Source organism: Nerophis ophidion, unplaced genomic scaffold (genome assembly GCF_033978795.1).
Source record: "Nerophis ophidion isolate RoL-2023_Sa unplaced genomic scaffold, RoL_Noph_v1.0 HiC_scaffold_53, whole genome shotgun sequence".
NCBI lineage: Eukaryota > Metazoa > Chordata > Actinopteri > Syngnathiformes > Syngnathidae > Nerophis > Nerophis ophidion.
The window spans coordinates 316,657-330,236 of record NW_026906975.1 but is presented as its reverse complement, the minus strand read 5'-3'; the positions used below and the strand labels follow the sequence as shown (position 1 = coordinate 330,236).

At 39.7% G+C, this 13,580-nt stretch overlaps 1 protein-coding gene across 1 annotated transcript; it reads left to right on the top strand.

Moving 5' to 3' along the window:
- Positions 1-136: 136 nt before the first annotated feature.
- On the top strand, positions 137-12,579 carry LOC133546962 (gastrula zinc finger protein XlCGF48.2-like). The gene is made up of 3 exons (XM_061892811.1): positions 137-531; positions 1,531-1,797; positions 10,154-12,579. The coding sequence occupies exons 1-3, from the start codon at positions 429-431 to the stop codon at positions 10,876-10,878; spliced, it is 1,095 nt and encodes a 364-aa protein (XP_061748795.1). The 5' UTR covers positions 137-428; the 3' UTR covers positions 10,879-12,579.
- Positions 12,580-13,580: the final 1,001 nt, after the last annotated feature.

The window sequence follows — 13,580 nt, the reverse complement described above, 5'->3', positions numbered from 1 at the left end:
AAAATAGTTTTACCGTTGTGGGAAACTGGTTGTACTTATTTCTCTCGCGAGATTTGGAAAAGATCTGCTTACTTGTTTCTCTCGCGAGATCTGACAACACTGCGCGCGAACCAAACACGGCGAGGATAAAGCAAGATGGCGTCTGACGGTGAAGACGTTATTGCAGTCGTCACAGTTCAATGTTCTTAATCTGTGTCTCCATGTACACATATATGTACTTTATTGCACTCTAGTAAATAGAGTAAACATCGTTAATAACTGTTTGCATTCGGTTATATTAGTGTGAGAGCTCTTTGAAGCTTCTCGAGCTAGCTTAGCCTGATAGTCAGCTTAGCTTGTTAGCTGCTAACAAAGAGAGGCGGAAGTGATCAAAACACATCACTAAGTAGAGATCAAGTGTGAGTGTAAAGTGTTGTGATTGTGTGAAAATGTGCCAAAGAACGACAGCAGAGTACGAGGAGGAACTTTGTCCAACAAAAGAGGAGAAGGAGCGACAACATGAAAAACATCAAGTTGTGTTGCACAGAACAGGTTTGTTTACTTCTTACTCTCACATCTTTACTAACTTTATATTTATTATCAACACTGTTATTCAATAAATTGTGTATAGGAAGATGAATTGTCATGTGAGGATGATGCACTGATTGTTTTACATTGTTGATAAGAAGGAGACATTGTCAGACTCACAATATTTATGAGAGGTTGATGTTTGTAACAATGTGTATCAACATGTTTACACAAAACTCACACAGTCACCGGGGGAATATTCCAGAGAGCAGGTTAAGTGCAAAGTCCTGAGTATGTAAAGCTCGAGAGTTTTACCTCCAAAAATAAGAGAGGTAAGACAAAGTCAGAGTCAGTTACCATGGTTACTGATGCTGTAAACCTAGCCTGCTAGCTGGCAGGTTTGACAAGTTATATATGTGTGTCAAAGCATACTGACCTGTTATTTCCTTCATGTCGGTGCACCCTCCCTGAGATCGGTAGGTTGTGAGTTCAAACCCCAACCCAGTCATACCAAATACTATAAAAATGGGACCCATTACTTCTCTGCCTTGCACTCAGCATCAAGGGTTGTAATCGGGGTTTAATCACCATAAAAGTTATTCCCGGGCGTGGCCACCGCTGCTGCTCACTGCTCCCCTCACCTCCCAGGGTGTGATCAAGGGTGATGGGCCAAATACAGGAAATAATCTCCCCACACCTAGTGTGTGTCTGACAATCATTGGTACTTTAACTTTTTAACGTGGCTGTGATTGTCAAAAAAACAAAGCCTGATCTAAAGATGACATCTTGATCTCATACCATCTCAAACCAATTGGCCGTTCATTATTAAATGAAATGTCTTATAGTCGCTTAAATTTGTCTTTAACCAAGCAACACTGTTTTTTCCAGTTACTCAACTAATCGGAAAAATTTCCATTAGAACACTTGATTAATACAATTTTCATTAGCCACAGCCCTATATTTCATGTACAATTTAATACTTAGTATGTAGGAGTTAAAATGCGTTTTGTTTGTGTCCTGTAGACATCCATCAGCTGATTGAACACCAAGAAGAATGTCTCCCTCATCTGCAGGGGGACAGTTTCACTGTAAAGTATCCACAGCCCTCACATTTTAAAGGGGACAAAGATGAGCCACAGCCCTCTTATTTCAAAGAGGAAGAGGAGGGAGAGTGTCCTGTAGGGCAGGAGGAGGCTGATGTCAGCAAGTTTCCACTGACTGTTGTCTCTGTGAAGACTGAAGAGCATGAAGACAAACCACCTGAGTCCTCACAGCTTCATCACAGTCCAAGTAAGCACAACATCCACATATCATCTAATACAATGTTTGTGACACATGTTCATCCGGGGGACACATTTATCACTAAAGATGAAGATATGTTTGCTTTTTAACACCACCATTTAAATATGAATGCTCATCAATCATCAACAGTGTAATTGCTGGGGTGTAACCATGTGACCTAGAGGCCGTCCTCCTTACCTCACGTGGTCAAATGAAGGCAAACATTCAATATGGCTACTGTTTATTTACCTTTAGCAGCACATATGTCAGCATATTTCAAAGGTTTAGTGGTGAAGATAAGAGATGTACACCAAGTACCATTTTTTTAATTAATACTGGTTCCTAATTATGTCGTCCATGAGGACCGTGAAAATTTTGGATTAAAGACACAACTATTTGTATTTTTAATTCCAGCTGACTGAGTCACATTGAGTTCAGCTGCCGCTGCTACACATTACAATCAGCTTTGAATAATGACAAATAAGGAAGCAACCAAAGTTTGATGTGTGTGTTATTGAGAAGAAGATGACATAACTGCATTTCACCTTGCACTGCACACATAGTTGACTTCTTTAAGACTTCAAATAAACAGCTCCTGATTAAAGACTTCCCTGCTCTGAGATGTTACAGAACATCATGTTGGAGGTGTTCAACCTCTTGTGCTAGTAGGAATGCTATTTAAAATGACTTTTTCCACTTTTTTATTTCCACAAATGACATGTAGTACCAAAAAAAGTACCGACAAATACTGGTATCGATTAGGGTATCATATCGATACATTTCTAACGATTTATATCCCTACTTAAAATACAAGCCAGATATCTTAAAAAAATAATTTCAACGTTTGTGTGGATTTAGTTACTTCTCTGCTGTCCAGCAATGTCTCAATCAATCTAGTTTATTAGTACTAATTAGCAAAGTTGTCTTGTCTTTCTAAAGTCTTTCTTCCAATAGCATCCTAGCGGTAAAGTTGTCCGATTGCAAACTGAGGCAGTATTTGTGACTGATAAAACTTTCGGCGAATCAAAATTTAAGAAATTGTACCGGAAAGTTAATTATGTTTGAAGATGGCTGATAGAAACACAATCAGAATCAGAAACACTTTAATAATCTCAGAGGAGAATTTAAGATTTTCAGCACAATCCCATTCAAGAGCAGACAAACATTACAGGGAGACAGAACAGGTCTGCCAACTTCCGCCGCCCCTTAAAAAAAAGGTGAGAAACTGGTAAAAAGGAGGAGAGGTGAGAAAAAAAATCAGTCTAAGCCTGGGACCCTGGAGAGGGGATCCAGACTGAGGCCAAAGAGAAAACAAAAATCTAATATCCAGCGCCGGGGACCGGGCTCGGCGTGTAGTTGTTGACAACCTGCTGCTCCACTTTGACATGTTAGGCTTACAAAAGACATTCCTCCCAAAACTAGACCTGGGGCTGTTGAATTATATTAATGATGGGAATTGTATGAGGGAGGATAGCGGGAGGCGTTGCTGTGCTCTGGCACAAAAAGCACGATGCAGTTATTAGTGTTATTAGGCTCGAAGTGTATTGCTGTTCAGTATAAGTCCGACAATAGGGAGTTTATTGTTCTCAATGTGTACACTCCGTATGAATGTAAAGACAATGAGGATGAATCCATGTTTAAACTTGCTTTTATTAATTCTTTTATACAGGATAATCACTGTACGTGTATTTATGTGGTCGGTGACTGGAATGCTGATATTTCTGATGGCAGCTCTGATAATGCAAGACACCTAATACAGTTTTGTGATGATAATGCACTCACCTTATCTAGTCAAGGGTTGTTGCCAGCTGATAGCTACTCTTATATTAGTGAAGCCTGGCACACAACATCATGGCTTCGGGTGGGGGGACGGGTCCTGACTGTTGTTTGTGCTTAGCCACCAAACAGCAGCTCAGAGTACCCACTCTTTTTGGATTCCCTTGAGGGAATACTGGAGAGTGCTCCCTCGCTGATTCCCTTGTTCTGCTGGGGGACTTCAACGCTCATGTTGGCAACGACAGTGAAACCTGGAGAGGCGTGCTTGGGAAAAATGGCCGCCCGGATCTGAACCCAAGTGGTGCTTTGTTATCGGATTGTCACGGATTGTCCATGACAAACACCATGTTCAAACATAAGGGTGTCCATATGTGCACTTGGCACCAGGACATCCTCGGCCGCAGTTCCATGATCGACTTTGTAGTTGTGTCATCGGATTTGCGGCCTCATGTTTTGGACACTCTGGTGAAGAGAGGGGCAGAGCTTTCTACCAATCACCACCTTGTGGTGAGCTTGTGAGGGTCTGCTGGGAACGCCTAGAAGAGTTTCCTGTCAGAGAGAGTTTCAATTCCCACCTCTGGAAGAACTTTGAACATGTCACGAGGGAGGCAGTGGATATTGAGTCCGAGTGGACCATATTCCGTGCCTCTATTGTCGAGGCGACTGATTGGAGCTGTGGCCGCAAGGTGGTTGGTTCCTGTCGTGGCGGTAATCCTAGAACCCGCTGGTGTACACCAGCAGTGAGGGATTCCATCAAGCTGAATAAAGAGTCCTATCGGGTCCTTTTGGTTCATGGGACTCCAGAAGCAGTGGACAGGTACCGACTGGCCAAGCGAAGTGCGGCTTCAGCGGTCGCGGAGGCAAAAACTCGGACATGGGAGGAGTTTGGGGAAGCCATGGAAAACGAGTTCCGGGCGGCTTCGAAGCAATTCTGGTCCACCATCCGCCGCTTCAGGGTGGGAAGCAGTGCACTATCAACACCGTGTATGGTGAGGATGGTTTGCTGCTGACCTCTACTGCGGCTGTTGTTAATCAGTGGAGGGAATACTTAGAAGACCTCTTCAATCCCACCAACACATCTTCGTATGAGGAAGCAGTTCCTGGAAAATCTGTGGTGGGCTCTCCTATTTCTTGGGCCGAGGTCGCCGAGGTAGTTAAAAGCTCCTCGGTGGCCGCGCTCAGGAAACATTTGGTGATTTAACCCCCAACCCTTGATGCTGAGTGCCAAGCAAGGAGGCAATGGGTCCCATTTTTATAGTCTTTGGTATGACTCGGCCAGGGTTTCAACTCATGACTTTCCAGTCTCAGGGCAGACACTCTAACCAAAAGGCCACTGAGCAGGTCGATGGTTAATGCATCCTAAATAGAAAATAAACCTTGAGCAATTGAGTCATTGGTAGCCGCTCTATTCTGCTTTCAAAGTGCTCTAAATAACATCTTAAAGGCCTACTGAAATGAAATGTTCTTATTTAAACGGGGATAGCAGGTCCATTCTATGTTTCATACTTGATCATTTCGCGATATTGCCATATTTTTGCTGAAAGGATTTAGTAGAGAACATCCACGATAAAGTTTGCAACTTTTGGTGCTGACAAAAAAGCCTTGCCTTTACCGGAAGTCGCAGACGATGATGTCACAAGTGTGAGGGCTCCTCGCGTCCTCACATTGTTTTTAATGAGAGCCTCCAGCAGCAAGAGCAGTTCGGACCGAGAAAACGACTATTTCCCCGTTAATTTGAGCGAGGATGAAAGATTCGTGAATGATGATATTGATAGCGAAGGACTAGAAAAAAAAATAAATAAAATAAGTTAAAATAAAAGGCGATTGCATTGGGATGGATTCAGATGTTTTTAGACACATTTACTAGGATAATTCTGGGAAATCCCTTATCTTTCTATTGTGTTGCTAGTGTTTTAGTGAGTTAAATAGTACCTGATAGTCGGAGGGGTGTGTCCACGGGTGTCTTGACGTCAGTCTCTGAGGGAAGTTGACGGCAGCTGCATGGACGGCGCAAGCTCGGCTGATCTACAGTAAGAGGAGAGTTTTTACCACAATTTTCTCAAATTGACAAGTGGTCGGGAACCATGTTCGCTTGACCGTTCTGATCCATAGTAAAGCCGTGTGTTTGTGTGGCTAAAGGCTAAAGCTTCCCACCTCCATCTTTCTACTGTGACTTCTCCATTATTAATTGAACAAATTGCAAAAGATTCAGCAACACAGATGTCCACAATACTGTTTAATTGCGTGATGAAAAGAGACGACTTTCAGCCCGCAAATGGTGCTGCGCTAATATGTCCCCTCCAACCCGGGACGTCACGCGCACACGTTATCATTCCGCGACGTTTTCAACAAGAAACTCCGCGGGAAATTTAAAATTGTAATTTAGTAAACTAAAGCGGCCGTATTGGCATGTGTTGCAATGTTAATATTTCATCATTGATATATAAACTATCAGACTGTGTGGTCGCTAGTAGTGGCTTTCAGTAGGCCTTTAAATCCACCTTTAACATTTTAAAGGGGAACATTATCAGCAGACCTATGTAAGCGTCAATATATACCTGGATGTTTCAGAAAAAAGACCATATGTTTTTTTAACCGATTTCCGAACTCTAAAAGGGTGGATTTGGCGATGTAAACGCTGTCAGAGCAATGACCTTTCACCCGTGACGTCACAACGGGAAGCAATCAGCCATTTTCTCAAACACATTACACACACAAGTCAAATCAGTTCTGTTATTTTCCGTTTTTTCGACTGTTTTCCGTACCTTGGAGACATTATGCCTCGTCGGTGTGTTATCGGAGGGTGTAACAACACCAGCTGACTTACGTGGAGTGTGCTAATCAGACCTATTACTGGAAGCTAATCGATGCTAACATGCTCTTTAGGCTTGCTGTATGTACATATTGCATCATTATGCCTTATTTGTAGCTTTAATTGCATCCAGCCTTTCCCTCCACCCACATTTAATGCCAAACAAACACATACCAATGGACGGATTCAAGTTGCACCAGTGGTCAAAAGATGCGAAAGTCCCTCGTTTGTTCTGCACACCTTACCGACGATAGCGATGCTACGACAGAGATGGCACAGAGATGTGTGGATATCCTGCGACACTCAAAGCAGATGCATTTACAATGATAAAGTCAACGAAATCACAAAGTTGAGTTTTGTTGATGTTATTGACTTATGTGCTAATCAGAAATATTTGCTCACGGTATGACTGGAAGTTAATCGATGCTAACATGCTATTTAGGCTAGCTGTATGTACATATTGCATCATTATGCCTCATTTGTAGCTATATTTGCATCCAGCCTTTTACTCCACCCACATTTAATGCCAAACAAATACATACCAATTGACGGATTCAAGTTGCACCAGTGGTCAAAAGATGCAATCGTTGGTTAGAAGGCGATCGCCGAATTCGTCCTCGTTGCCGATGTCTGTCGTGATATGGCCCAATAGCTTCAGTTTCTTCTTCTATTTCGTTTTCGCTATCTGCCTCCACACTCCAACCATCCGTTTCAATACATGCGTAATCTGTTGAATCGCTTAAACCGCTGAAATCTGAGTCTGAATCCGAGCTAATGTTGCTTTCTGTTCTATCCGCCATGTTTGTTTGTATTGGCTTCACGCAGTGACGTCACAGGAAAATGGACAGGCGGATATAACGACGGTTAAAATCAGGCACTTTAAAGCCGTTTTTTGGGATATTGCGTGATAGGTAAGATTTTGAAAAAAACTTCCAAAAATAAAATAAGCCACTGGGAACTGATTTTTTTATTGGTTTTAACCCTTCTGAAATTGTGATAATGTTCCCCTTTAAATACACACTGTAAGTATATATGTAATGTAGTCACACTCTTAATAACATGTCATATTTACATATCTTTCTCATTTTAAGCATACAATGTCTGCTCTCAGTGGGATGCCGACTGATGGGATGTTCATATCTTCCCGTTTAGATGAAGAATTAATCCTCATAAATGGTTAAAAAAGGGTGGGTGCAAAAGAGCGTATTTTCGAGTCTTTCTTGCCATCTCCAGGTCTAAGTTGGATGTCAGAGTTGACCAAATTCTCGGTTTATGTCCACAACCTTCTACTTCATAAGTGAGAAGCATGATTTATAATGTAGAATTAGCTTTCACCCTCTTAGAGGCGAGAAAGCAGCTCAGTATGTCAATATAGCAGCATAAGCTAGTTACTTCTGTGATCTATGCGCCGCTAAAAGTAGGTCCTCAAAGGCCTACTGAAATTAGATTTTCTTATTTACACGGGGATAGTAGGTCCATTCTATGTGTCATAATTGATCATTTCGCGATATTGCCATATTTTCGCTGAAAGGATTCAGTAGAGAACATCCACGATAAAGTTCGCAACTTTTGGTGCTGATAAAAAAGCCTTGCCTTTACTGGATGTCGCAGACGATGAAGTCACAGGGGTGAGGGCTCCTCACGTCCTCACATTGTTTATAATGGGAGCATCCAGCGGCAAGAGCTATTCGGACCTAGAAAACGACAATTTCCCCATCAATTTGAGCGAAGATGAAAGATTTGTGGATGATGATATTGATAGCGAAGGATGAGAAAAAAAATTAAAAAAAAAAAATAAAATAAAAAGCAACGGCTCCGGGCAGCGGCATTGTGAGCGTTTCAGATGTAATTACACACATTTACTAGGATAATTCTGGAAGATCCCTTATCTGCTTATTTTTTAATAGTGTTTTAGTGAGATTGTAAACACATACCTCGAGGTCGGATGGCTGCGGTGAACACCCAGTGTCTTAAAGAAAAGCCGAGGAGCCAAGCTCACAGCTGCCTTTTAAACAGCTACTGCAGGAGGACAAATAATGATGTCTCCGGTAAGATATATATCACAATTTTCCCATCCAAAACATGCTGGTTGACGTAGAGAAACATGTTCGCTTGACCGCTCTGTGTTAAAAACAAAGGTGCAATACACCGTTTTCCACCAACAGCACTGTTGTTTATAGTCTCCATTATTAATTGAAAAAATAGCAAAAGATTCAGCAGAACAGATGTCCAAATTACTGTGTAAGTATGCGATGAAAAGAGACGACTTTTAGCTGTGTGTTATGCTAAGCTAATATTTCCTGACAGTCCGGGACGTCACGCGCACACGTCATCATTCCGCGACGTTTTCAACAGGAAACTCCGCGGGAAATTTAAAATTGCAATTTAGTAAACTAAAGCGGCCGTATTGGCATGTGTTGCAATATTAATATTTCATCATTGATATATAAACTATCAGACTGTGTGGTGGCTAGTAGTGGCTTTCAGTAGGCCTTTAACGTTAGCGCTTATAATAAAAATATCACTAATACTTGGTTAATATTCAGGTCACAAAATGTAAAATGAGTATAGTTGGCAGTTTCTGGATGTTTTTTGGAGGACTTTGTGGGTCTAATAGAGGAGCTCCCATTGACTCCAATATTAGCTGATTTCTGCTCATGTTTATTTACTAATTAGAATTCATAAATATTTAAAAAATATGTCTCACATAAGGATTATGAATGACAGGCGACATTTTAAAAAAGTGCAGTTTCCTTTGAGTTTGTCAGATAAGTAAACAGTCCTTCAAATTAAAGATGTAAAACAATTGAGGTTGTTTATAGATATTATCCACTATGAAGTTACAGTCAAACTAAGCACACAAGGGAAAGTACATTCATATACACATGAAGTACACATATGTGTAAGAATCATGTTCATCGTCACACCCTTAGTTAAAAGCACACCATCCCCATGACATGACACTTCCACGTGATGTAGAACAGGAGTACAACATTTTAAACATACACACACATCTGAAGAATATAAAAAATAAATATATTTGGTGGGCCAAACAAAATGACTCGGGGAGCCAATGTTTGGTATGGGCGATATGACCTCAAATATATATCCTAATTACAATATATGTCACAATATATAATTTTTTTATATGATTGATAATAGAATAATTTCAAAGCGGGTTAAAAAATGCTCCTAATTTGGCAGCTGACATATGCAGTAACATATTGTGTAATTTCTAATTGTATTATTTTATCGAACCCATCCATCCATCCATCCATCCATCCATCATCTTCCGCTTATCCGAGGTCGGGTCGCGGGGGCAGCAGCCTAAGCAGGGAAGCCCAGACTTCCCTATCTCCAGCCACTTCGTCTAGCTCTTCCCGGGGGATCCCGAGGCGTTCCCAGGCCAGCCGGGAGACATATCTGGTTACTTTATTCGAGGAAAAAAAATACTGGAAATTATGTATTATTTCACTGCATATTTCAGCAACTAAATTAGGAGCCTGTGTAACCTGTTTTAAGATAGTTCTATTAGTAATTCTATATGAAATAATTTAATCGCAAAATCTAATTTAAACCATATCGCCTATCCACAGTAAAAAGTCCTGTTGTCCTGGTTTGTTTTTCTTTTCCTGTGAATAATGTTGTTAAGAGCAGCGTGTTTGTGCGTCACTGAGATTTCAAGACAGTTCTTACAATAACTTGTTTTTCCTAAGTGCATGTAAAAGTACTGAATGCGTTGTGTGACTGAGCAGAGATGCTGTGTTTGTCTTGCAGACATCTGTGAAGAACATTTTGACCCTGAGCAACAGAAGTGGAGCTTCAGGATGCGAACGGAGGAGCCACAGCCCTTCCACATTAAGAAGGAAGAGGAATACCTACAGACCCCCATTTTTAAAGAGGAAGAGGAGGACCCACAGACACCCCATTTTAAAAAGGAAGTGGTGGATCCACTGACCCCTCACTCTAAGGAGGAAGAGGAGGACCCAGTGACCCCTTACATTAAAGAGGAAGAGGAGGAAGAGGGCATCAGTCAGCCTAAATGGTTGGAGGAGTTCCCAGTGACTGGTGTCCCTGTGAAGAGTGAAGATGATGAGGTGAAAGGTGAAAGTGAGGAGAGGGGAGGGGGGGAGCCTCCAAGCAGCAGCTCAACACAACACATGACAACAGAAGCTGATGGAGACCACTGTGGAGGATCACAAGCAGACAAGCTCTTAGCTCCACTATCAGATAGTGAGGACACAACGTCACACTCTCCTGACACTGATGATGAAGACTCTAAAGATGATAAGACATGTCACACTGACAACACTCACTTCACATCTTCTCTCTGTCACAAAACCCTTAAATACCGTCGTAGTCTGAAAAGACACATGAGAACACACACTGGAGAAAAACCTTTTACTTGTTCAATCTGTAGTAAAGGTTTTACACAAAATCACAATTTGAAAGTCCACATGAGAACACACACTGGGGAAAAAAAATGTTCTTGTTCAATCTGAGGTAAAGGTTTTGCACAAAATCTGGATTTGAAAAGACACATGAGAACACACACTGGAGAAAAACCTTATGTCTGTTCAATCTGTGGTAAAGGTTTTACACAAAGTCCATATTTAAAAGTACACATCAGCATACACACAGGTGAAAAACCTTATGTCTGTTCAATCTGCGGTAAAGGTTTTACACAAAGTCAATATTTGAAAGTACACATGAGAACACACACTGGTGAAAAAATATTTTCCTGTTCAATCTGTGGTAAGGGTTTTACACAAAGTCAATATTTGAACCCACACATGAGAACACACACTGGTGAAAAACGTTTTTTCTGTTCAACCTGTGGTAAAGGTTTTACAAAACGTCAAGATGTGAAAGTACACATGAGAACACACACTGGTGAAAAACCTGTTTCTTGTTCAATCTGTGGTAAATGTTTTACACAAAGTCAGGATTTGAAAAGACACATGAGAACACACACTGGTGAAAAATCACATTCCTGTTCAGTCTGCAACAAAAGCTTTTGTGACCGATCAAACCTTGAAGCACACATGAGAAGACACCCAGGAGAGAAAGTGTTGAGTTGCAGTGTGTGTGGTGAAAGATTGTCTTCTAAGTAGCAGTGTAAGAAACACAAGTGTGCTGGTGAGAACAGCAGCAGCAAATGAAACTGCAGGATTTGAAATAAACTGTCCAGACTTTCATTTTGACTTTCTAACAACATCAGCACATATAACATGTGTGACATTGTTGTTTGTCTAACAATCTGTTTAATATGAGTCTACATTTATAGAGTAGATATTTTATATTAGTGCTTTTTTCAGTCAAATACATGCATAAATATGCAACATTGTGTACTTTTATTAAAACATGGACAGAACAATTTGAGTAAAAAGGTGGGAATAAACAGTACGGGACATATTTTACATGCAATAATCATTTTATGGGTGTATATATATAAATATATGTATATGTGTGTACGTATATATGTGTGTATGTATATGTATATATATTCAGCATACAATTTTAGACGTATTCATATGAAATATTGAAGTATTACATATTTGTATTTGTAATTGTTAATAATCCCATAGATTAGCACCTTTATATGATATACATATGTACTGGTTCACATCTGAAACATCTTCTGGACCACTTCAGGAAGCATATTATTATTTACTTTATACATCATTTGAACAGTTGTCTTTTATACAATTGTAAAATGTGTGTCTCTTTGAATCTTTTGTTGGGTCTCTATAATCTATTTTATTCATTACCGTTATTACTCTGTATTATGATGATTGTGTTGTGATTATTTTATATGTATGTCCCCAGACCTTTATGCAATATAAAAGTGAGAGAAAATGTCTGAATTGTTTGTGAAAGGATGGTTTTGTTTTTACAAACTTACATTTGTGGATACATCAAATAAATCCAGTATTGTGTTTTAAATATTCCTATGTTTTTTTTTGTTTTTTTAACATCCCAAAAACATCAATATCAGTCAAAGTTTGGAGTGTCAGACAAAAGCCAATATTGTACATCATCCCACAGAGATTTACTTTGCATACATTCTTAAAATAAACTGTTTATTTTGTTTCCCTATCACAAAAACAAACAAGTGTTGTCGTCAATTGCAAAACAACATCCTAAAAAATATTTTAAGTGGTTAATTATGTTTGTTTTTTTTATAAATTAACTCCTTTGCCTTAGGAAGAATGGAAACTTACAAGTTATGAGTATTTTTTTGTTCCAGAGAAAATACAGTAAATAAGAAATAGTAAATAATTAAAAAAGATGATATACAGTAATTTGAATATTTTGAATGAAAGCCTTTTTAATTTTTTTTTTTTTTTTTTTTGCAGGTAGTACTTAATGAAATCTTCAAATAATAAACTATTTTTATCAGTCAATAAGTGCATCAGTGACCAAATGCCTTTTTCAAACCATTGCTGTTCAAAGATGGATTTGTTTCTCATTTTAATATAAGAACAATTCCATAGTGGAGTATTGTGTGTGATGAAGTTGTGTTTGTAAATTAGTTTCCAGTACAACAACACTTGCTGGTAGGGATGGGTACTGTTCACTTCTAATTCCATGTTTTATGTGTTATATATGTCAATATATTGTGTGTTTGTATTTTGCCAACATGGTAGAATCACATGATAGGCAGGTTGTATCATGTTTTTCTGTCACCTTGAGGAAATGGCATAAAGAGGAAGATGACAATATAATGTCACTTGGACAATGATGTACAGAACAGAGGAGATTTAGTTCATTTTTATTTTTGGTTTTAGACTATTCTTTTTTTAAATAGTATTATTTCACAAAACCTCTCCATTATCCAGCTATGGATTCTGGTAGCTGGTCGAAAAGAGATGGAAGGGGACAGTGAGCTGATGTGTGAGGAAGGTATGGACATGGATAGGACTAGAGGGGAGAGAGGAAAGAAGGGGGCAGTGTTGGATTAATTGTAAATAAGTTATCAAATTTCTATTCAAATATGATTGTTTTGCGCATTCTGTAGACAAGTATAAATGAAACTTTGCTTAGATTGAACTTAGGTTGACCTACCCACTTAAACGAGGAATTTGCAGATGGCCCAGAGCAATGCAGGAAGTTGCTAATCTTTTTATTGCTATGTATTTGCCTGTGTTTAATTCTCACCACAGGGGTTAGTTATCCCGTACAGCTGTAAATCCCCCCCCCC